Source organism: Onychomys torridus, chromosome 3 (genome assembly GCF_903995425.1).
Source record: "Onychomys torridus chromosome 3, mOncTor1.1, whole genome shotgun sequence".
NCBI classification, from domain to species: domain Eukaryota; kingdom Metazoa; phylum Chordata; class Mammalia; order Rodentia; family Cricetidae; genus Onychomys; species Onychomys torridus.
Genome location: NC_050445.1, coordinates 106,843,222 through 106,868,742, shown reverse-complemented (window position 1 = coordinate 106,868,742; position 25,521 = coordinate 106,843,222). Strand labels below are relative to the sequence as shown.

Genomic DNA, 25,521 nt, shown 5'->3' with positions numbered 1-25,521 from the left:
TAAATGTGGTGTCACACACCTGTAATCCCAGTTCTTGAGAGTCTGAGGGATAAGAATTATGAGTTCAGTGAAGAAGAGGCTCTGGGTCTTCGAGAAATTGGAATCAGGCCTTCTTCAGTGCGTTCCACTGTCTTTTATTACCTTCTCTCCATGTGCCAAGCCTCTTCTGGCCCTGACCACACAACAGTAAAGTTAGGCCTCTAAGAGATCCCAGAGTCAGAACATGGCGTGGTCTGGTGATGAATCAGTGGTAAGCCAAGTGAATTCTGCCATTCAGACAAGGTTCCCTTCAAACGTATCACTCCCCCCCCCCCCCCCCCCCACAGAGTTTCTCTGTATAGCTTTGCGCCTTTCCTGGAACTCGCTTTGGAGACCAGGCTGGCCTCGAACTCACAGAGATCCACCTACCTCTGCCTCCTGAATGCTGGGATTAAAGGCATGCGCCACCTGCCCAGCCAAAAGTATCACTACTACTAGTACTCCTCCTCCTCCTCCTCCTCCTCCTCCTCCTCCTCCTCCTCCTTGTTTTTTGAGACAGGGTTTCTCTGTGTAGCTTTGCGCTTTTTCCTGGAACTCACTTGGTAGCCCAGGCTGGCCTCAAACTCACAGAGATCCACCTGCCTCTGCCTCCCGAGTGCTGGGATTAAAGGCGTGTGCCACCACCACCTGGCTAAGTATCACTTTAAAGCAACCCTCTATAGATTTTTGAAGAGTTAAAGCTGCCCTTTTTTTGACTGTGACAAGATAAAGGCCCGCCCTCCCTCCCTCCCTCCCTCCCTCCCTCCCTCCCTTCCTTCCATCCATCCATCCATCCATCCATCCATCCATCCATCCATCCATCCTTCTTTCCTTCCTTTATGTTTAAGTCTATTATAATTGTCTTCACAAAGGGGCTTTTAATTCTAAAAATAGTAAAGGTAGAATCCTAGAGTGAAAGTAATTGATAAAAAATAATTTCTGAAAAGCTCACTAAATATGTTAGTTACTTTTCTGAAAAGCTCACTTGTATGTTGTGGTGATATTGTGTTCTCCAAAATATTGTGCACCCTAATAGACTTATCTAGGGTCAGAGAACAGAACAGCCCCTAGATATAGAGGCCAGAAACCGGTGGCACACACACCTTTAATCCTAGCATTCCAGAGGCCACACTTGAAACAGCCAGGCATGGTGACACATGCCTTTAATCCCAGGAAGTGATGGCAGAAAGCAGAAAGGTATATAAGGCGTGAGGACCAGGAACTAGAGCTGGTTAAGCTTTCAGGCTTTTCAAGAAGCAGTTCAGCTAAGATCCATTTGAATATGAGGACACAGGCTTCCAGTCTGAGGAAACAGGATCAGCTGAGGAATTGGTCAGGTGAGGAAGCTGTGGCTTGTTCTGCTTCTCTGATCATTCAGCGTTCACCCCAATACCAGGCCCTAGGTTTGTTTTTATTAATAAGACATTCTAAGATTCCTGCTACAGTATGTTAGTTACTTTTCTCATTGTCCAGACAAAGTAAATTTACAAAAAGAAGGGCTTTTATTTTGGTTCAGATTTAGGATATAGTCATCATGGTAGAAAAGTATGGCAAGAGAAAAATAAGATAGCTGGTCACATTGTATCCATAGTCAGGAAGCAGAACAGATTGATTGCTGGGGCTCAGCTCATTTTCTCCTTTTTATTCTATTCAATCCAGGGTCCCAGTTTATGGAATGGCACCACTCACATTCAGGGTGGGTCTTTTCTCTATAGTCAAATCTTCCTGGAAAGACTCCCATAGATATATCTAGGGGTGTGTTTTCATAGTGATTCTAACTCCAGTCAGGTTGACAGGGAAGATTACCCATCACAACTGGTAAAATATATCTTAGACCAGCATTGATTCTAGTGATCACCTCCTAGAATACTGCCTTCAAGTGCAAGTGCACAGGTCTGAAGACACTCCAGGCAAAGGGGCTTCCATGCTGTATCTTGTAGATTGTAACAGACCAGCAGACAGGACAGAAGATCCAGATAGTCACCGCAGTGGACGCCTCTGGATCTTCCAAACAGCAGTTCATCCTGACCAGCCCAGATGGAGCTGGAACTGGGAAGGTGATCCTGGCGTCTCCAGAGACATCCAGTGCCAAACAGCTCATATTCACCACCTCGGACAACCTTGTCCCTGGCAGGATCCAGGTAAGGCCTGGTGATAGGTGGTTGTTTCCATACTTGATACTTGAATTGCTTCTCAGCTCGGTTTTGCCCTACCTTGGAGGCCAAATCCACCCTAGAAGGGCCTTTGGGGATTTACAAGCATGGAGGGATTGCTACCTTAGATAACTAAAGTAAAAGCCAGTAAACTGAGTGGCCATACCCAGAAGACAATCATCAAGAACAATAAGAAACGGGGATATAAGCTAAGCCAAGGAAAAGGCACTGGCATAGGCAAGGTGAGATAGTGAAGACCACTGGAGAATTGTTCTTAAAAGACCACATGTTGGAAACCATTAGCCTATGATATCTTTAAGGCACCTCTAGAGCTGACCACTGTCAGACAACAACACCAGCTCTTACTAATAGGTTTTCTGCCCCCTGATACTAGGTTTCTCCCCTGACACAGTAAGCCAGATCAAGCCAAACTGAAAATATGTAACAGGTTTCTTTGAGCAAAGCAACTCCCAGGCAAGTCCTCCAGTCCCAGAGATGGAGCCTGGAGAAGCAGCACCCACAAATGAAAGCAGGGAGACTTTCTGTAGGTTGTAGGTAAGGGGTGATGACGTGTCCATCACAAGCTGGTCAAAAGCTGAATGCTTAGGTGGGGACTTGGGCTGCTGGTAGCAACGAGAAGAAGTTGCAATAGTGGCCAAGAATGCAGAACTGTTTTTGTTGTTGTTGTTTTTGGAGACTCTCTGAGAGGGTGGTATTGAGAGAGAGAGAGAGAGGGGCGGGGGGGGGGGGGGAAGGAGGGAGAGAGGGGAGGGAGGGAAGGAGGGAGGGAGGGAGGGAGAGAGAGAGAGAGAGAGAGAGAGAGAGAGAGAGAGAGAATGAGAATGGGAATGGGAATGGGAATATTGGGGCTTTCTGGATCATGCAGGAGTAAGCTGGAGGTTCTAATGGAACACTTAACCTCTGTCTCATGTAAGTGACCAAAGCCTGGGTCCAGCTCTTCATTCTGATATCACATATTTCCAGGAACTGCTCTGTACTTCCTATCTCCACCTCTGTCCCGTTGATCTCTACTCTGGGAGGGAGAAGCAAGGTGGGATTGGGGCAGCCACAAAAATAATAGCAGACTGGAAAAAAAGCAGGGCCAGCGTTCAGTGTGAAGTTGGAGGCTCAGTGCTAGCATCCCAGAGTGACCAGGCATAGGGCATGTTTCAACATAGTCAAGGGGGAATCTATGTTAATTTGTTTTTGTTTTTGTTTTTTGTTTGTTTTGGTTTTTTGAGACGGGGTTTCTCTGTGTACTGTGTATGATAGTCCTGGCTATCCTGGAGCTCATTTTGTAGACCAGGGTGACCTTGAACTCACGAGCTCCACTTACTTGCCTCTGACTCCCAAGTGCTGGGATTAAAGGCGTGTGCCACCACTGCCTGGTTTTGTTTTTGTTTTTTAAAATTATTTTGATCTTTTTGAGACAGGATCTTTATATAGCCCTCACTGTCCTGGAACTCGCTATGTAGACCAGACTAGCCTCCAACTCACAGAGATCTGCCTGCCTCTGCCTCCTGAGTGCTGGGATTAAAGGTGCATGCCACTATTCCCAGCTTGGTTTTTGTTTTTTAATTTGTGGTAAATTGTACATAATACAAAATTTACCATCTTAACCATTATTGTACCACCATCTGTAACTCTTTTTATCTTCCCAAACTGAAACTCTGTACCTATTGGGGCTTTCACATATAAGCCACAGTGAAGAGATTTGAGAAGTTAGGAGTTCTGTACCTCTTCCCTCAAGCCCCCTTCCTTCTCTGGCAACTTCCTCCCACACCCACACACACTCCTCCCATGTGAGTATCTTTGTGGGGTATGTTCAGGTGAATATATTTAGCAAGTTTAGGTTCCTGCAGAAGGCAGAGAGGTGTTGGCTCCCTCTAGAGCTAGAGTTGTAGGCAGCTGTGAAGTTGAGTGCTGGGAACTGAATTTGAGTCCTCCACAAGAGCACTCTAACCCTTTCAGCAGTTTGGACACTTTGTTTAAACTTTTTGACGTGTTTTTATATTTTGAAAGCTAGCAAGCATTATCTGTCTTATCCTCCCTCTCCCAAAGTGTGTTTTGATATAAAACTATCCAACTTGTTAAAAACACAGGTTTGTGAAAGACTGGTTACTGATAACACATTTTACAGGTGATGTTACCTGATTTCTGTATATGGTCCCACCTTGTGAGATTTATTTGAAGGTTTATTGTGTGCTCAAGTTAAGTACATTTTAAAAATAACTGTTCTTTTAAACTTTTTCAGCTTGGTATCAGGTATGTTTTCTCCTAGATGGATAGCACAGTTTGTTATCTAGGGAGTTACCTACAAGTGAGAGAAAATAGCAGGCTTCTGCTGTCATCTCTACTAGTCAGTCCATCTATTACCAGGTGCCTCAACAAGAGATCTAGTCAGGAAAGCCTGGGTATAGCTCTGATAAATACCAGCTTGCATAGTTCCTTGTTTGATGGGATGAGACACATAGCTGAAGAACTTCACCTGTTTTTATCTTAGTGAATCTGTGTGGGATCCCCATGTGGCTTCCAGTCTTGACGATGTTCATAAGAGAGCAGTCACTAACATGTGCAGGCCACTGGGCTATTGAATGAAGCTTTCAGAGTAATCTAAGTTCTGCCCAGAGAGTTCTTTTGTTTAGATACCCAAGACTAGGAATGTACAACTAGATGTTACTTTACTTAGTTATCTAGATTTTAATTGGCACTATTTGTTTGCTGACATCTTAGATCGTCACGGATTCTGCTTCTGTGGAGCGTTTGCTGGGGAAGGCAGACGTCCAGCGGCCCCAGGTGGTGGAGTACTGTGTGGTCTGTGGTGACAAAGCCTCTGGTATGTGACTCTGGCTTCTGGCATGTATCATGGAGCAACAGCATGACCTTTCATAGAGTAGGGAAGTGGGTAGTTGAGAAAGAATATTATGTGTAGGTTTAAAACATGAACCTCACATAATAAGCAAAATAGTTTGTCAGGTTATTCAAATTGATAAGAAAAGTCAAGAAATTCTGTATTTATATGCTATTAAGAAAGTAAAACTGCTGGGCCGTGGTGGCGCATGCCCTTAATCCCAGCACTCGGGAGGCAGAGGCAGGTGGATCTTTGTGAGTTTGAGGCCAGCCTGTGCTACAGAGAGAGTCCAGGACAGGCTCCAAAGCTACAGAGAAACCCTGTCTCAAAACACACACAAACACACACACACACACACACACACACACACACACACACACACACACACAAGAAAGTAAAACTTTCTTCTGTCTTGTTTGTATCTTCCAAGGTGTATATGTGTAGAATTCCCCTCATCTAAACAGTCTCACTTTTTATCCTTTCACTGCACCCTATGTGTAAGCATCTATAATGGAGGAGTAGGAACCACACATCCCTCTTGAGAAAGTGTACACATGTGGATGTCTGCTGAGTAAAGACCCAAGGGTGTGTGTGTGTGTGTGTGTGTGTTTGTGTTTGCTCGAACTGGGTGAAGACGCAAGGCCTCTAGAGTTATTTATGTCTGTGCTTCTGGTGTTCTTCAAGGAGCGCTCAAAGGCTTCCACAGTTAGTGTTCTGATGAAGGGAGACAGGCTTGCCAACGTTGGGGAACCACAGAAGGTAAGGAGGCAGTAAGGCAGGCAGTGGGAAATGAAAAACTCAGCTCAGGGAATCTAAGTTCTGAGGCAGCTTTGTTCCACTCATACAAAGTCTGGAAGTTTTGTTGTCCTTGATATTTCAGTTTGTCTCTCTGAAAAGAGGCCTGGACCTAGGAAGATGCTTAGGAAGCATCTCCAGAAACTTCAATTTCCCTCTCTAAGCTGGTTGTACCATTTCTCTGCCACTGGTTGCCTTTCTCCAGTCCATCTTAGACATCTGTTACATTCTCCAATAATTGATACTAACTTTCCCATTAGAGTATTTGAGCAAAACCAATGCCTGCTCAACAGGGAGATACTCTGCAATTTTTGGAATACATGAATCAGGAACAGAAATGGCCAAAGACTGCCTGGTTTTCCTGTTGATCAGGGCTCTTCTAAGCTTCAAGGAAAGGCCTCATCACATAGCCTTACAGTGCCACTGTTTCCAGCTATTAGAAGTCACTCAGAGATAGCAGCAAGCTCAAGGAGACATTGCAAGAAAGGTCAAGGCAATATTGACAGGGTTCATTTCACACCACAGTACTTTTAAGGAAAAGGAAAATGAGATCCTCTAAGTTACCTCTATAGTCCATGTGAAGTATCTTCCTAACAATTTAGCTGTAGTCTTGGGCTCTGCAAGCAAGAGGAGCCCAGAATGTACACAGACAGTCTTAGCTGCAAGCTTCCACTGATGTTCAACAGCACTTTGTCAGCTAGGAAGGGTGAGCTGAGGTGTCATTGGCTAAAGACCACTGTACTGAGTAAATGAGAGTAGAGAAATAAGCTGTGGTTTGTAACTGTGTTCCTTGAAGGGCCTGAGTAATTCACTCAGAGGCATGCTTAGGGACAAAGACATGACTCTGAGATTAAGCAAGAATAAAGGAATGATATAGGCTGTTTAGTCTGTCAGTGAGGCATAGACGAATTTCTAAACAGTCTTATTAAATAAGAAACACAGCCAAATACAGGGGTAATAGCTGAAGAGATCAGAGAAATAGCGAAGAGCCACTTACTAACCTTAGCTTACTACATGCTGCTGTAGCTTCCCAAGGGAGAGCTTTTTCCTGTCTAACCTGCGCTCTTATTGCCTTCCTGTTCTACCTTCTCATTGGCTCTAAGCGCAGCCACATCACTTCCTCATCACTGCCTGTCTATACAGACCTCCAGGTCTTTATGGTTGGTTCTGAGATTAAAGGCTCAGAGGTTAAGAGCACCAGCAGCTCTTCCAGAATTCCCAGCAACCACATGGTGGCTCACAGCCATCTATGATGAGATCTGGTGCCGTGCAGTCATACATGCAGGCAGAATACTGTTTACATAATAAATAAATAAATCTTAAAAAATATCACATTTCAGCACAAATAAAATAAAATATCACCACAATGAGGGTGGGCACCGAGCAACTTCTACAGCACACTGTAGTGTGTACACTGGAGCAGTGTTGCCTAAACTGCTCTGTGTGTTGGGATGGTTGTACGCCAAGGACAGTCACATCATGTATGAGCTTTGGTTTTCCACTGTGACCATATAAGGTTAGTGTAGAAATATAGACACATGAGGTAGAAATATTGTTGGGCTGCCATTAACCCCTGTGGTGGCAGCTTCTTACAGGGTGTATTCCAAGTGGGAGTAGAGCTGGGCAGCTCACCTCTGTTCATGATGAACCAGATCATATTCTCACTCACTTCTCTTCAGGCCGGCACTATGGGGCTGTCAGTTGTGAAGGTTGCAAAGGTTTCTTCAAAAGGAGCGTGAGGAAGAATCTGACCTACAGCTGTCGGAGCAGCCAAGACTGCATCATCAACAAGCATCACCGAAACCGCTGCCAGTTCTGCAGGCTGAAAAAGTGCCTGGAGATGGGCATGAAAATGGAATGTGAGTAGCAGGGCCTCCACCGTGTTTGTAAATGCCTGATAAGTAAAGTGTTGACATTTGACTTTAAATGAATGGGGAAATACACAAGCTTCACTATGCTTTACCTTCTGGGGCAGCCAGGTGATCTAGAGCTGACACTGCTGGGTTTGGTTGGTCCTTCCTTCCTTCCTTCCTTCCTTCCTTCCTTCCTTCCTTCCTTTCTTCCTTTCTTCCTTCCTTCCTTTCTTCCTTCCTTCCTTTCTTCCTTCCTTCCTTCGTGACAGGATTTCTCTGTGTAACCCTGGCTGTCTGTAGACCAGGCAGGCTGGTCTCAAACTCAAGAGATTCTCCAACTTCTGCCTCTCAAGTACTGGGATTAAAGGCATGCACCACCACCACACCATTGGGTCAATTCTTGATGGTGAAATCATAAGAACCAGGTCCCAAAGTAGCAATACAAAAGAAGTCAAGGAGAGCAGTGCTGTATTCTTGAGTATAGCAGGGATGGAGAGGAGCAGAGGTAGGGCTCACACCATGCTAACAGTGCTGCATGGCTCCTGGAAAGATTAGAGCCAATGGATTTCAGAATTGTTTCCTGTTCTAGGAATTGGACAATGCAAAATCCACTGGGGAACAAGAAGTATGTTTGTAACCTGTTCTACCACAGTTAGTACAATACATACATGACTAGCTTAGGGTGGGGTTGCCCTGTCATATTATCAAGCTATCCTTAGTTGTAAGCAGTGATGGGACTAAACTGGGGCAATCACAGGCATAGTTGCAAACTCAAGGTCCAACTGCATTTCAGCTTATAGTAGGGCATCTTGATCCAAGGCTTCATTGCTTTCTTTTAAGAATAGTTTGTGGGCTGGGGAGGTAGCTCAATGTGTAAAGTGCCTGCTGTACTAGAATGAGGTTGAGTTCTCATCTCCAGCACCCATGTAATAGCTGGGTGTTGTTACTCTGCCTGTAATTCCTAGCACTAGAGGAAGATAGGTGGATCACCAAAGCTTGCTGGCCAGCCCATCTATGCAATCAGTGATTTCCATGGTCGTTGAGAGACCCTGAATCAAAACAGAGGTGGAAGGCAATAGTAGAAAGCATTCATTGTTGACCTCTAGCCTCTGTACACACATGTACTGTACACCCCACCCCATCCCCAAGATCTACTTTTCTTCAGTTGCTTGTAACAAACATACCTGTCATTTTTTTTTAAAGTTGTTTTTGTTTTAATTACATATATGTATTTGCCTATGTGTGTTATGTACATGTGGATGCAGGTAGCTACAGAGGCCTTGGATCTCCCTAGAACTGAAGTTACAGGCAGTTGTGAGCTGTCTGATGTGAGTGCTGAGAATTGAACTCTGGTCCTCTTCTAGAGCAACATGTTCTTAACTGCTGAGCCTTCTCCAGCTCCTATATACCCATTCTTACACTAGGTTGCTGAAAGAGAAATTGCTGTATACAATTAACAGCCTTCAGTTTGCTGAAGCTCTTCAGGCTGGAATTGGACTCTGGAGAGGTTGCTCTACCATTTGTATCATGGGATAATCTATGAAGGGTCCACTTGAAGACAGGCATTTCTTTTCCAGGACTGAGCCCAACTGGTTAGTGACAGAAGTAAAAACTCAGGGGACTATGTTGGCTTTCTCAAGTCACACCAGAATGGCAGTTTCTCAGCAGGCAGCACTTGCCATCTTGAGCCATCTGTATACCTTTAGGTTTTTGTATTGGGATTATTTGATTTTAATAAACTCTTCTTTCCATTGTGTAGAAAGCCCATGGTAACTAAACACCAGAGTGACAGATTTGCTAAGAGACCACTTTATGTTATGGTGTTCATTCATTTTACTCTTTTTCTTTAAATGTGTAATTTAAGCTGTACAAAGTGAACGGAAGCCCTTTGATGTGCAACGGGAGAAACCAAGCAATTGTGCTGCTTCAACTGAGAAGATCTATATCCGGAAAGACCTGAGAAGTCCTCTGATAGCCACTCCCACGTTTGTGGCAGACAAGGATGGAGCAAGGTCAGTCTCCTGTTCACACAGAGCAGCACTGTGATTGGCCTCCAAACTGGCCAGAGGAAGTACATATGTCCCTGGAAAGGGCACACACATGGCTCTCACCCACCTGCCACAGCCCTGGTGTGCCTCATTCTCCCTTTTGAATTCACTTAACATTGCTGAGGGTCACTCTGGGGCACAGTTGATCCTGCAGTTTAGGCTTCGTTCATATAGGAAAACAGCTATCTGTAACTCAAAGTACACTGGCCTTTTATTTTATTTTTTTCCAGTATAGACAAAAGGCCCAAGGTGAAGAAAGGCCCAGATAATGCCACAAACTAGCTTGTACATTCTCTTTAACACACTCTGAACTGATTTTCAAAAGAACAGAAATAAGGAGAACCAGAGATCTAAAATGTGTTACACAAAGAGCTGAAGTTGAGGGTCTCTGAACAGTTCTTTGAATTTTAACTTTGGGGAAAATGGTCACAGTTAGTATAGAAGGCCTGGGGATGTGCATGTGTTCTGTCCTCTCTCAGCCTGTAGCCTGGCTTTGTGAGGTGCTCATCAGCAAGAGCAGAGAGCTGGCCACTCACCCTAGGCTGAGTGTTAGAACTTTTCTCTTAGCAAACAGCCTTGCAGATAGGAAAGGCAGATGAATGCAGCATGAACACACTGTGCAGAAAATGTTAGAAGCTACTCTGGGTTTCTTTGTGTCTTCAATAGACAAACAGGTCTTCTTGATCCAGGGATGCTTGTGAACATCCAGCAGCCTTTGATTCGTGAGGATGGTACGGTTCTCCTGGCCACGGATTCCAAGGTAACGTTCTCTCCTCCTGTGTGTTGCAGTGCAGGCTGCTTTTCCAACTACACCTGTCCTCTTGACCATCAGAGATAATGCTGAAAGCATAGCTTCTGTAGCTCCATTAGCTTCTTGTGATAGAGCCATTTTAGGATTTCTAAAGATGCTGGTGGCTTTTCAGACACCCTAGTCAGGGCTGACTGGCCATAGTCACTATCACAGGGCAGCTTTGTGGACATTCAATGGTTCTATACCCTATTAATCACCGCGCCCCCCACCCCCCCATTATACATATTGGCTGACTACCAGCATGATGTAAAAATAGCTACTTTTTTTAAGGCAGCCTTTCGCAGAAGCTCTAGTTTCTTCCCATTTGATAATCTGCAATAGGCTGACAAATGAGCCAGAGAGAATGAACTTGTAGACAAAGATGTCTGTTGGTCAAAGAGGTAGCCTCCCATTGTAGTGACCTGCACAATATTCTGTGGTTCTACCATAATTTATTAAGCAGTTTTGTGTTTAAAACTTCTACTGATTTTAGTTTTTCATTTCTATAATCAAAACATGGGTATATGTGTACACACACAAAAAAAGCAAAAACAAAATCCACACAGGTATTTGTACACACACACACACACACACACACACAGACAGAGAGAGAGAGAGAGAGAGAGAGAGAGAGAGAGAGAGAGAGAGAGAGAGAGAAAGGACATGGGCATATATTTCATGGTTTATTTATTTTTGGCTTTCTTTTTATAAGCTGAATATAATTCACAATCCACCCTCGCAGTGTATAAATTTGTGGTATTTTAGTATATTTTCATGATTCTGGATTCAACCACCACCAATTCCAGAATGCTTTCACCTTCCTAAAAGAAACTCATCAAGCCAGGCCAACCACTAATCTACTTTTAGGCTTCATGGTTTTTTTGTTTGTTGGTTTTTTGGACCGGGGTGGGGGTAGGGGGGGGGGGGGGGGTTTCAAGATAGGGTTTCTCTGTGTAGCTTTGGTGCCTGTCCTGGATCTCGCTCACAGAGATCTGACTGGCTGTGCCTCCCAAATGGTGGGATTAAAGGTGTGTGCCACCACCTCCCGGCAGGCTCCATGTTTTTAACAGTTATTTAACAATACATTGTATATGAAGGGAATCATGTAAGTGTGGCTCCTTCACAACTGGTTTCTTTCACTTAGCATAAAAGGTTCATCCATGATATAGCATGTTTCTGTAGCATCCCTTTCATTGCCAAAAAGCATGCCACTGCCTGGCTGCCTCATGCTGTGTGTCTGTTCTTCAGATGATTAGTATTTGGATTGTCTGTGTTTGAATTGCTGGCCATGTAAAATTGCTGGCCATGAATAACTTTTAAATTTAAACTTTGAGGAGCTGCCAGAGTGTTTATGAATGTGACTACACCAATATGTTAGTCCCATCAACAATATGTGATGGTTCTGATTTCCCCATATATGGGAAAACATGTTCCTTTCTTGGATTGTAACATCCAACTTATGTGAGGAGTCACTGAGATTTTGATTTCAAGTGAGGTTGAACACACTTATTGACCATCTGTACATCTTCTTTGGAGAAGTGTCTTCAGATCTTTGTCCCTTTTAAAAGTAGGTTGTCAGTTGGGGATTCAGCTCAGTGGTAGAGTGCTTGCCTAGCAAGCGCAAGGCCTTGGATTCAAGCCTCAGCTCCAAACAAACAAACAAACAAACAAACAAATAAATAAATAAATAAATAAATAAAAAAATAGGTTGTCTTTTTATTGTATTATTGAAGTCGATCAATATTCTGGTTATTAAACCATTACCAGACATGTGATTTGAAGATATTTCCTCCCTTCTTCTGGGTTGTTTCTTTACTACTTTCTTATATCTTCTAAAGCACAAAAAGTTGTGGTTAGAGAAATATACTTTTATCTATTTTTCTGTCATTTTATCACCGTGTCACATGTGTGGATTTGTGTGTATGACCACAACAAAGATACAAAAAAAAAAAAAAAAAAAATGGATACACAGAAAGATCTCTCTGGTGTGATTCTTTTTTTGGTTTTTCGAGACAAGGTTTCCCTGTGTAGCTTTGCGCCTTTCTTGGAACTCACTCTGTAGCTCAGGCTGGCCTCGAACTCAAGAGATCCGCCTGGCTCTGCCTCCCTAGTGCTGGGATTAAAGGCATGTGCCACCACCACCCAGCTAGTGATTCTTTACTCACACCTTCTAGGAGCTGGGCTTAAAAAAAAATGATGCCTTCTTCATTTCATTGCCCTTAAGTCATTCGCATATGTGTGCTAGTTTTCTAATGTTACTGTTAATTTTTTTTTTTTTTTAATCTTACTATTACTTAATAGGCTGAAACAAGTCAAGGAGCTCTGGGTACACTGGCAAATGTAGTGACCTCTCTGGCCAACCTGAGTGAATCTTTGAACAATGGTGACACTTCAGAAATGCAGCCAGAGGACCAATCTGCAAGTGAGATTACTCGGTATGACCCCTCTGATATTCCATATTCCCCAGTCACTGTTATAAGGATGGATACTAGCATTTGGCACCTATCTTATAAATGTTTGTTTTGTTTTTTGATGCTAGAAATTGACCTCTACTTCTTATGTACAAGACAAGTGCTGTGCCACTGAATTACATATTTCAAAAGTACCCCAGTTATGTCTAATTAAGTATAAAGTTGTCACAACAACCACATACATTGCTGGTCTTCTACATTTAACTGTGGGCACCTACACTAAAAGAGGACCCACTTATATCATGTGACATAAGGTATTCAGAACTGTTGTTCATTCCCTACACCAAGGCCTTCACCAGACAAATCAATGTTCTTTTTCTTGAGCACTGTGTAATGCACCTGCACAGAGAAGTGAACCTCTTCTTTTTGTTTCTGTTTTCTGGATGGTATGTGCTAACTGATGGATAGCACTAGCTGGTTCCAGGTGGCATTGGCTGGCTGCTCAGGGTTTCTTCCCTGTAGCTTGGCCTTTTTGGTTTGCTCTTCCATTTTAGCCTTGGTGTCAGGCCAGATAGGTGCATTCTGGGAGCCACACAAGTCCTCTGCTTGGTTTTCCTGTTAATTTTCAATCTGATGGCAATATTCAGATCTTAGGCATAGGGGAAAGAACATGAGATCTAAATTATAAAGACTTCTGGATACTCTGTAAATGCTATTATTGGAAAAGGTAACATCTGTGAACCTCAGAACTCAAATCTATAAAGTGTAGATAATTTACATCTAAGGAAGGTAGTTATTAAAAATAGAAATTATACGCGAGGATAGAAAGTACATAGCTCAGTGCCTAAATACATAGTAAGAAGAGCTTCACTGCCTTCTCAGTGGAACTGGATTTCGTCTGTCTCCATTCATTGCTTCTTTAAGTAGAATCAGCTGGAGCTCTATTACTGACTTGCCATTGATGTCTGCTTCATTTTTCTGCTCACAGGGCATTCGACACCTTAGCTAAAGCACTAAATACCACAGATAGTGCTTCACCTCCAAGCCTGGCAGATAGCATAGATGCTGCTAGTGGAGGAGGGAGCATCCATGTCATCAGCAGAGACCAGTCAACACCCATCATTGAAGTTGAAGGCCCCCTCCTTTCAGATACACACGTCACATTTAAGGTGAGTGGTGAGTACACATAAGTTAACAGGTGTCACCTGCCTCCCCAGTGTGCTGGAGCCAGGTACTGTACCAATGCTAGTCTATAATTTTAAAAGTAAGACCTCACAGAGAGCTCATTTTACTTACTAATTTTTGGCTTTTTCAAGGCAGGGTTTCTCTATGTAACAGCTCTGGCTGACCTGGAACTCATTTTGTAGCCCAGGCTGGCCTTGAACTCACAGAGGTCCACTGTCTCTGCTTCCTGAGTGCTGGGATTAAAGGCATGTGCCACTACCACCTGGCGTGAGCTCATTTTCTAATTGTGGCAGAATCTTGAATTCCAAAGCATATTCCTGTTGCTTCTTTACATAACTGTTTCATGGTGCCTTTGGTTCTGAAGTGACCCTCCAATAAGTGTGGCACATCACTGCCCAGATAGACTGCTGTAGTGCTAGCCATTGAGGATCAAGGAATGGCTGTTCTGCCTCTTCCTTCCTGTGACAGCCTGGCCCCAACATAGGTTCAGGTTTGTTGGCTCTCTATGTAGAGAAGTCATCAGATAAACTCACTAGCAAGTAGGCAGCCTCACTCTGATCTTAAGTATATTGCCCAATAGAGCCTTAGCCACCATCTTTGAAGAATACTAGTAGGTCCTCAGTCTTCCCCATGCTCTTTCTGTGTCTGCCCTCCTGTAGGGCATCGGAAGGCTTTCCAGTCTATAGTCTCCAGAATGAGTCTCTTGTCTCAGTGCTCTGTACTGGAGAGATCTAGTCAGTCACTTGACTACAGTTGCCCATTGCTTGCTTCTCAGGTTGCTTCATAAGACACCAGAGAGCCTTGTGGACATCAGAGCATCTGGAGCCCTGGCAGGCTGTTCTTCCAATGAGATGTTATCTTCTCATATGGGCTTTCTCCCAGTACCCTTCCATTATCTTGAAGTTACCTTAAAAGCACTTGTCAGTGAATTAAGACGAGTAACAATATAGCTGTGAGAGCTGTTGAAGATATCTTTGTATGAGTGAGCTGCAAAGTGTCTTATAGGTTTCTGAACCCTAATCCAGATTGCTGGACTCAAGTCATTGAGCAAGAAACTATGGGAGCTGGCGGAAGCCTTGGCTACATGGATATATACTCCACTAATGACAGGTCTTTGGGAATTCTTTGAGATCTGAGACAGCTACTTTGGCTGTTACCTTTGTTGACATAGGAAAGGGATATGTTGACAAGGGCACCTGCCCTTCCTTTAGCTCGTGTCACAGTGCCTCCTATTTTCCAGCTTACGATGCCCAGCCCTATGCCAGAGTACCTCAATGTGCATTACATCTGCGAGTCTGCGTCCCGCCTGCTTTTCCTCTCCATGCACTGGGCAAGGTCAATCCCAGCCTTCCAGGCACTTGGGTAAGTGGCCTTTATTCCTGAGTGTCCTTGAGTAGTGGCATTCTCTCATCCAGGAATGGCCAGCAAGGTCTCTGAGGGCCTTTCCAGTGTGATTGTTCCAATTTACCTTATTCAGAGATCAAAATTTTATTAATGCAGTCAGTAGACTGGAGGAAATGGTACTTCTTGTATGTGCGAGGGACTCGTTGCTAGGAGCTATGTCTGGCCTTTGGTAGTATGAGTGTATCAGAGTACTGGTTTGTGTTTATACATCCCCTTGCCTCAGTGTTGGCCAGCCTGTGAGGACTCCTGGCCTATGTCTTCTTTTCAGGAAGCCCCCCTCCTGCTTGCTTGTTCATGTGTTTGGTGATCCTGTTTCCTTGTCCATTCCAATGCCAGCTCTGCTACTGTGCTAAGTAACTAATGTCCCGTTGAACCAGTCTATCATTGTGGCTTATAGTCTTGCTGGAACACAAATAGCCACATGAAACTGGAAATGTAGTGAATGGATGCATGCTGCAGGGTAACCAGCACAGTTTGTATGTGGGAAACATTAGGTTGTTCACTGGTTCACAGCAATAGCCATGGGTAAGCAGATCCGGATTGAGAATCATAAGAATTACATTTGACGGCTACAAGGCTGTAGGAAAATCACTTCATTTCTCTGAGCCTTCATTTTTCCTCTCCATAGAATCCTTGCCAGAAGTGAAAGCTGATAAAGCTCTTAACCCAGAGCTAAACATGCAAAGGGATCTTCCCCGCCAGCCCCCATGTAGTGGTGACAGTAGTTTACTTCATTATTAAAGGAGAGATGGACAGTTTGGTTTGTCATTCTCAGGGCACCTGGACAAGTAGTTACTATTAAACATTTGCAAATTCATGTGAACTCTATGACATTGGCCTACCCTTGATGCCACCTGGAAGATAGTTGACATCTCAGGATTGTCAGTACTGTTATGTGTGAAGATGTCCTGATGTGTGGCTAAACAGTGATGCTCCCACTTCCCTAAGTGGGTTTTGTTTATTTTGTTTCCATTTGAGCAGTTCGAAACCTCCTCCAGAGTTCCATTGCTCAGACTAGCAGATTTTAAAGGGATTTTTATTACAAATCACATACTATGTATTCCTAAATTTGTGGTCAGAATAGTGATCCTAACAAAATAAAAGCTGCACCTGAGACATGGGAATGGCTCCATGTAGCTGGGCTGAGGCACCTAGAGGATACATCTCTGTCTAGACAGACCAGTTTCTCCAGCTTTCTGGCAGCGTGGGAAATAAAAGGTTTTGCAGTGTGCCACCTACAGTCACTCTCCTTAGTATTGAGTAAACAAAGAGCTGCTTCAGTTCCAGCACTAGCTCTTCTGCCTGCCAGCCTTGTTATGGAGTTTCTGCTCTTCAGAATCTATGTCAGTGCTTGTCATTTGATCTGTCCAGCTTCTCATCTTTGCTGGAGAACCTGAGTCACAGACACCCATAGACTCAGAGACAAGTTAGGACTATTAGGATTTAGAATGTTATGGGAAACCAACTTCAGTGGGGAAGCTGGGAATATTGCTTAGTGGTAGACTGTTTGCTTTATGCATCCCCAATCCCACAAAAATGAACTTTCGAGGGGTTGTGTGTATGTGAGTGCATGCGCACATGCCTATGTGGGAGAGACGAGAACCTCGGATATTTTTCACAGATACTGTATACTTTTTTTTGAGACAGAGTCTGTCACTAGCCTGGAGCTCCCCATGTAGGCTTGGCGGTCTAGCAGGAGAGCCCTATGGATCTCCATCTGTCTCAGCCTCCCCAGTGATAGGATTTTAAGTGTGCATCACTACTACTTCTATGCCTGGCTTAATAAATTTTAAGGAAACCTTCCTATGACTATTCCTTTTTAAAGTTTTTAGCCAGGTATAGTGGTTCATGCCTTTAGTCTCAGCACTCAGGAGGCAGAAGTAGACCACAGCTAGCTTGGTCTACGTAGTAAGACTCTATCTCATGTAACATAGGTTAGCCTCAAATTCTCTGTGTAGCTGAGGATAACCTTGTATTTCTGATCTTACTGCCACTTCCTGAGTGCTGGGATGACAAATGTACCACCCAGTTTTACTCAGGGCTTGTATGTGTGCTAGACAAGCACTCTGCCCTGAGTATCTTTTGAACCTCTGGCCTTAATGCAAATGTACACATGCACATGTAACCATACAGTCATGTACATATACATAAAAAAGCTTTTCTTTTTAAACTATGTATGCCACAGCTTGTATGTGGAGATCAGAGGAAAATTTGGGGGAATTGGTTCTCTCAACCATGTGGATTTGGGGGATAGAACTCAGGTCACTAGGCTTAATGGCAAGCATCTTTATCTGATGGGCCCCTTTGCTAGCCCTGAAAAAGTTTTAATAGAATAATTTATCATCTAAGAGACTTTAGTTAAAACCTTCATAGAGTTACTCAAGGACTTGGTCATTTTCCCGGGAATGACCTTGAATATATAATAGACCATTGTCATATCCTTGCTACCTGATGGATGGTGCTGAGTCTTTGAGCCTATACAGCTCACATACTTAGAGTCAGCCACATGCACTACACTTAGCCTTTTTCTTATGTTCCCAGACAGGACTGCAATACCAGCCTGGTACGGGCCTGCTGGAATGAGCTCTTCACTCTTGGCCTGGCCCAGTGCGCCCAGGTCATGAGTCTCTCCACCATCCTGGCAGCCATTGTCAACCACCTGCAGAACAGCATCCAGGAAGGTAGGTCCTAGAGATATGGGAGTAGAGTGTATTGATGCAATTTGTGCCTTGATGACAAAGTCCAGCCTGTGTCAGAGTTGACCTAGCTGTTCTTGGTAAATGGACAACTCTCTAGTCAGAGCTGCAGTGGCAATTTAATATTTGATAGTCAAGTGGAATAGCAGCTTTGGCAGTAGAAAATTCATTATGGCCCTGCAGAGGCTAGACTGTATGAATTGATTATTGTGATCCACTGTGTGGTGCTGGGAACTGAAACCAAGTCTTTCATCTGGAAATGCAGTTCTTGACCAGCTTGAAATGACTTGGTTCTCTTTAGAAAGTGAACATAACCTCCATTTGTCTTTGTGGCTCCTTAAAAGATTGGTCTTGTTCTTAGCAGTTTTCCTCAGGGGCTCTGTGGTATTTGTTTCTAGATAAGCTTTCTGGTGACCGGATAAAGCAAGTCATGGAGCACATCTGGAAGCTGCAGGAGTTCTGTAACAGCATGGCGAAACTGGATATAGACGGCTATGAGTACGCATACCTTAAAGCTATAGTTCTCTTTAGTCCCGGTAAGATATGCGGAGGGGACTTGTGACACTTTGCCCCGTGTCTACTGATGTTTCTGCACACAGCCATGTTGTCATCAGTTGTGTAGGAGAACCCTTCCGTATTTTACATAACAGTGTGTTCATAATGAGTGCTTTGCTATCTAGCTAACATCAATACAACATTTATTGCACCCTTGCCTCTTAGCCCTGAAGAAATGTGCCTGGGGATTCATGTTCTGAATAGATTCAATCTGTACCCTAACCAAGCCATTGGCCAAATAAGACCACAGTCCAGTGGCCCTTTTTATTTGGGCTCTGTCAGTTTCCAGGTTCTTTGAGCATATATAATCCAGGCAGATTGAAACTCAGCTTTACTATCTCTGTGGATACTAATAGCTACTAAAAGGCCCAACTCTAGCAGCTGAAGAGGCAGAATTATTCCTGGTGGAAAGCAGAAAATGCTGGACTGGCCTCACATTCTTCATCTCTATAGCTTTTCTCATAGCCTCTGGAGGTCAGTTGGGCTGATCCTTGACCTCAACAGCAAGGGCTGATAGGTTCCACCTAGGAGTCACACCCTCTCCTGGGTATCTTAGCCTTGGAAAAATACAGAGACAAAGCCAGTGTTCTGACAACTTCCCAATTCACTGAGCCAGGCTTCAGAGCTCATTTGCTTATATTTGATAAGTTTATGAAGTTAAGAATAAAAAGAGATTAAAATGTCTATGACACTTTCTAAATACAAAGAGAAACTTGGGGTTACTTTTCTGTTTAGATCATCCAGGTTTGACAGGCACAAGCCAGATTGAGAAATTTCAGGAGAAGGCACAGATGGAGCTACAGGACTATGTGCAGAAAACCTACTCAGAAGACACATACAGGTGAGGCACAGGGCCCTGCCCAACACAGAAGGGGCAGGGCAGAGGGGTGTGGGGGTGTGGCTGGGTCAGATTCTAGCAACCTGGCAGAGCTTCCATTTGACCACTGACATCTCCAGGTATAGAGGTAAGAATGTGCAATTATAAGGGAACTATAAGGGAATGCTAGGCAGGAAGTTTGAGACTACTGGTGATAGCCAGAAAGGGAGTGCTTTTCTGGAACGAACTCCTTGAGGCTCAGTTCTCACACTTGACAGAGGTACTCAGCACCCATGGGGAGAGGCAGCAATAGAGTTCTTGACAAAAATGAAATCTGGCTCCGATAAAAAGGAGTGAGTTACATAAGGTAGTTTGCCCTTAGATAAAACTGATGGGGAAAAAGTCCTTTTATATGGATGAGAATTAATTAGCAGTATTTTAACAATAAGGTGTGTGTATTGGCCTAATACAGATTTAGACAGTATTATAGTTGAACTGCCAAAAAAAAAGCATGGCAAGCTTTTCCAGGTCAAATTTTGTAACTCTCCCTTTCCTCCCAAAGTAAACAAAAGCAACAGTCCAGAAAGACATTCATTCAGCCTGCTTTTCCCAGACTTGTATCCTCTGTGTGGAATTCCACTGTCACCAGGACTTCCTCTTCTTGCTCAGTGCTTCTCAAAGGAAATGCTGTTGTACCAGTGGCTCTGGTGGATTTTCTGTGTAAAGTCAAAACAGTTTTGTAGACATCTCCTTTGCCCACATGCAAGTCCCCCAAACCAACTTCTACTGGGACCACTGAAGACTGGAGTACATAGAGAATAAGATTGTCTGCTTATGCACCCATACCCACAATTCCAGTCTGGTCCTGTGTGCAAGGAGGTTGTTCTTTTAGGAGGCGACAGTGCTCCCATAGTTCTTGTGATCAGTAGATGGTTCAGGAGACTTTAGGAAGAGCTCCTCACTCTAAAACCAAAATTCTGCAACATTAGAAAGCAGGTGTACCATTCCTGGCCCAGTCAGAGACCAGGGAAAGAGGACAGAGATGAAGACACTATGGGATTCAGGGCCAAAAATGAGGAAAGCTTTCCTATAGAAATCAGAAACCCACTTAGGTATTTCCTCAGGGGAGGACTTTAGTATATATAGCAGATCTTGTTGTAATTTTTTTTTTTTTTTGCAGACTTTCTAGGAGTGAGTGTGTGTGTGTGTGTGTGTGTGTGTGTGTGTGTGTGTGTTTGTAACACATAAATGTGTGGGCACATGTAACTAGATGCCTCTTTGGAGGTCAGAGAAGTATTCTCCCTTCATTCTGGGCTTGAACACATGGTCAGGTTCTTTGGCATACTCCTTTACCTACTGAGCCATCTCACAGCCCCTGCAAACTCACTTTTCAGGCTTTCCCATTTTTTGGCCTTTTTTCATATTGTTTCCCCTGAAGTACCCTGGCTTGCTGCCTCATTTAGCTTCTGATGCCCAGCTCCAGGAAGACCAGCCTGATTTCCTGGGACCACTTGATATGTTTATAGCTCCTTAGATCTTATGTGGTGTCTTTAAACCTTTGCCCTCAGGATTGAAGCATAGAGACTGAAAGTGGCTGAATGGATGGGTAGTACCTCAGGAATATGCTTATAGAAAGTATATATCTTAAGAAAAAAATTTATGACAGGGTCTCACTGTGCAGCCTTGGCTGACCTGGAACTTACTATGTAGACCAGGCTGGCCTCACACTCACAGAGATCCACCTGCCTCTGCCTCCCAAGTGCTGGGATTAAAGGCATCTACCACCATGCATGGGACCTACTTCCTTTTTGTGTATCTATGTTGGTGCACACATTCTGTGGGGCATGTGTTAGAAGTAAAAGGATAACTTACAGGTCTGGGAATCAAATTCAGATCAAAATCAAGGTTGGCAGCCTGTACCTTTACCCACTGAGCCATCTTGCTAGCTCTCTACTCCCTTTTTAAGTACAAGGGGCTAGTGCAGTGGTTCTCAACCTTCCTAATGTTGTGACCTTTTAATATAGTTCATGTTGTGGTGACCCCCAGCCATAGAGGCAGAGAGGCAGGCGGATCTCTGGGAGTTCAAAGCCAGCCTGGTCTACAGAGCTAGTTCCAGAACATCCAAGGCTACACAAAGAAACCCTGTCTTGAAAAGCAAAATAAAACAAAATTCGTTGCTGTTTCATAACTGTAGTTTTGCTCTTATGAATTGTAATTATCTGTGTTTTTTGATGGTCTTAGGCAACCCCTGTGAAAGGGTTGTTCAACCCCCACCCCCAAGGAGTCTCAACCCACAGGTTGAGAACCACTGGGCTGGAAAGATGGCTCAACAGAGCACTTACTGTTCTTCCCAGAACCCACATGGTGGCTTATACCTGTCTGTAACTCAGTATCCAAGGATCAAACATCCTCTTCTGACCTCTGCAGGCACCTGGCATTCATGTGATACACAAACACATATGCAGGTAAAATATTCATGCACATAAATCTAAAAAAAATTTTTTTAATAAACAACTTAGGCACTATAGTAAACTTGGAACATTCTAGAAAGCAAGAGGAAAAGAATTACTTGATCAACCAAGGATACCTACTATTAATATGTTCATATTTACTTTCAAAACGTGTTTAGTTTATATGTAATTGGGATCATAAATTCCAGAAGGGTTTTAACCTTTTTTCACTTGGCTACTGACATACTTTGCCTACCTTCCCATGGCTAACATGCCATGAGTTGTTGACCATAAGCATGTGGTAAGCATCCTTCTAAATGCTTCCTTTACATACACATGTGCATGCAACACACAGCTGTGCTCCTTCTAAATATGCACTGAGCAATATGGATCTCTTTGCTTACCAATAACTATAGATTGTTAGGTCTCACTGTATAGCACAAGCTAGCCTTCCTCCAACTTTGACCTCTCTTGCCTCAGCTTCCTGAGTGCTATGGTTGCAGATAGACATCACCACCTTTAATGGGTTTGTAGTTCATTATAGGAATATTCCATATGTTAACCTATTGTCTATTGGTGAATTCCACTTTGTGTACAGGTGGGAAGAGTAGCTTTAAACAGCACAAGAACTTCATACTGACTGTTAAACTCGTCTCGCACTTATGTCGTGTCTGGGCATGCATGTGTGCACTAACTTGTAGGGGTGGTTTTCCTTCCACCATATGGAAACTCAGATTGTCAGGCACTGCAGCCAGTGCCTTTATCCACTGAGCCATCTCACCAATCCTGTACATACATTTTTGTACTTTTTTCTTCTTCATGTTAGACTTTTTTTGTTTTTTTTTTTTTTCTTTTTAAATCTCAACAACAAAAGAGGCAGGTCAATGTAGGTCTGTTTGGTTTAGTTCTGTGTGGTTCCAAAAGGACCTCTAGGAGCTGTCCTGGGCTGGGACACAGGCAGCCAGACACCCCATTTCTCTAATGCCTACTCTTCTCTTCCAGATTGGCCAGGATCCTTGTCCGCCTGCCAGCACTCAGGCTCATGAGCTCCAACATAACAGAAGAACTTTTTTTTACTGGTCTCATTGGCAATGTTTCAATAGACAGCATAATTCCCTACATCCTCAAGATGGAGACAGCAGAATATAATGGCCAGATCACCGGAGCCAGTCTATAGTGCACAGCTGGCAGCTGCCAACAGTGGGATGCCTCCTAGGACTGTGCAGGTGCAAGGGAAGGGAAATAGCAGTGTCTTGGTGTGTGCAGGTGTCTCCAGTGTGTTAGCCACTTCCTCCTGTTCATCCCAGACAATAACAACTAAAGACAGTAGAACGCTTCCCTGCCCTAGGAAATGTTTTAATGCCTTTTGGTGAAGCAGATTTTGGAACAATCTTTTAATTCAATTTGTATTTAGAATTTCTCAAAGGGCAAAAAACAATGCTGAAGTTTTATAATGTCAGAGACTAGTATTAAAAGAACCTAAGAACAGTATGTAAATACATTTAAAGAGGAAAAAAAAAAAAAGAGTCCTTGGAATTAATAGCTACTAATTACCAAGGTAATGTTAGCACTTTCTAAGCACTTCTTATCAGCTCTGCAATGTTAACATCTTGCCCATGGACAGGGCAAATGGAAAACTGTGTGTCTCTTTTGTCAAAATGCTAATGATTTCTGTGAAAACTCACTGGGATACAGGAGACAATCGTTCACATTTAAAAGAGAGCATCACTTCTGTCTTTGTGCAGTGGTGGTGCTAAGCTAAATTCCTGTGAGGGAAATGTGGATTACTGGCATTGTATATAGGTGACACAACTGGCATTGACCCACTAAGAGCTGCTGTGCCAGCCAGAGATGTGTATCTGCAGACTCTTCCAGAACCTGGGCTTTACTGATTTTCAGAATTCGATTGCAGCTTGTCAGAGTTCATGTGATGAGAGTAGTTCTCCAGGAGAGTAGTTCTCCAGTGTATGCCCAGCTCCCTCTACCTTTGACCAGAAAGTGCAAGGTGGATGATCTGCACCCTTTGACAACACTTCATGAGTATGGGGGCAGTAAGGATTCTATTGCTAGCGTGCCTGGAAAGGAGCCAGGATCTGTGATCATTAAGAACCTTCAGCTGAATGGTGGCTGTGTACCCTTGCTGCCTGGTGAGGGAGTGAGCCTTAGATAGCTGCACAAAAGGCATCAAGATAAATTCTTTCTGATCTTAAAAGTATTAGTGGTTTTCGGTGTACTGGGACCCCATGCTATTCAGTTCCCCCAGGTGTGTACTAGTCCACCAAAGCTCTCCAGGATGTTTGAAATAATAGAAGCAAACCACCCTCTCTTTCAAAAGAGGATCTAAAAGCAATCTTCAGACAGGGCACATAGTGCAGGCCTGTAACCTTAGCACTTGAGAGGCTGAGGTGGGAGAATTGTAGATTCAGGGCCAACCTGAGCAACTTAATGAGTAAACTCCTTTTGAGTTTTAAAGGGGTCTAGGGGGGTGGGGTGGGGTGGTGACTTAGTGGTAGAGCACTTGCCTAGCATGCACTAGGTCCTGGGTTCCATCCCCAGTACCCAAATCAAAAAGAAAAAGCAAAAATAGTTATAATGACCATAATTTCCAACAAGAGTGCAGAATTCAGTTCCAAGGAAGTTAGACCTGACCAAAAGCTCTGCATTCCCATGGTTATAAGTCTGCAGCAGCTGGAAAAAAGTGGAAGGTTGGGACAGGTGCTTGGTATTTACTTTTTGATTAGCAGAAATTAAGAAAATTACCTCCTATAAGGTTAAGTTCGTACCTGTTAGTGGACAGGTACAGCTATGGGGCTCAAGGCTAGACAGGCTGTTTTCTTTTGAGGAGTTAAGGACACTTTATTCACTGTTAGTGGGACTTAAGTGCAGATAGTATCTCTAGCTTCTAAATTCTCTGCTAGATTTTGAAGCCAGTGTTGGAAATAGTAAGGATGGCCAGTATAAAATGATGGAAAGGACTTAATTTTGCCAGCCCAAAGTTTTCTTTTTATGTGTATATTTAAAATTAAGACAAAATGACTGAGCATGAGTACAGTATAGTAGGTCTATTTCATCTCTTTAGAAGGGTTCCTACAGTACATCTGTACATCTTATGGTTGCTGGCTTTGCTTCTCTTAGGATTTTACAGTGTGAACATGCCAGTCATTTCTAGGTCACTCAGACAGGGCCTGGGCATCTCCCATCAGGCTATTTAGACCATTGTTGGATAAGAAGTGCCAACCCTGGATGGCACTGGATGGGGCAAGGAAAGATTTTGCTTGGAAAAAAGTTGGTAATTCTAACCTGCCTGGTCCTTTGTAAATCCTGTCATTGGTAATGGCCAATTTACAGGGCCACTTTGGGCGAGACTTCTTCACTGGTTGTCCAGATCTTTGTGGCCTTACCTTTAACGCTTGTATCCACACAATGTCCTCATCAATTTGAAATCATTTGAAACTTTGAGTGCTTCTCCATTCCATCTTGTCAGTTAGATGTAGG

At 43.6% G+C, this 25,521-nt stretch overlaps 1 protein-coding gene across 1 annotated transcript; it reads left to right on the top strand.

Annotated features, from left to right (window-relative positions):
* The first annotated feature begins 223 nt into the window (after positions 1–223).
* On the top strand, positions 224–24,551 carry Nr2c2 (nuclear receptor subfamily 2 group C member 2). The gene is made up of 13 exons (XM_036181895.1): positions 224–250; positions 1,959–2,159; positions 4,905–5,007; positions 7,497–7,676; positions 9,535–9,682; positions 10,385–10,478; positions 12,810–12,943; positions 13,908–14,088; positions 15,345–15,466; positions 18,050–18,189; positions 18,603–18,740; positions 19,495–19,600; positions 23,029–24,551. The coding sequence occupies exons 1-13, from the start codon at positions 224–226 to the stop codon at positions 23,201–23,203; spliced, it is 1,749 nt and encodes a 582-aa protein (XP_036037788.1). The 3' UTR covers positions 23,204–24,551.
* The last annotated feature ends 970 nt before the right edge of the window (positions 24,552–25,521 follow it).

Coding starts and splice junctions, on each gene's coding strand:
- Nr2c2 (XM_036181895.1), top strand. CDS start 224: ATGGCGTGGTCTGGTGATGAATCAGTG. Junction 5,008..7,496: donor CTGTGGTGACAAAGCCTCTG/GTATGTGACTCT, acceptor ACTTCTCTTCAG/GCCGGCACTATGGGGCTGTC. Junction 19,601..23,028: donor TACTCAGAAGACACATACAG/GTGAGGCACAGG, acceptor CTTCTCTTCCAG/ATTGGCCAGGATCCTTGTCC.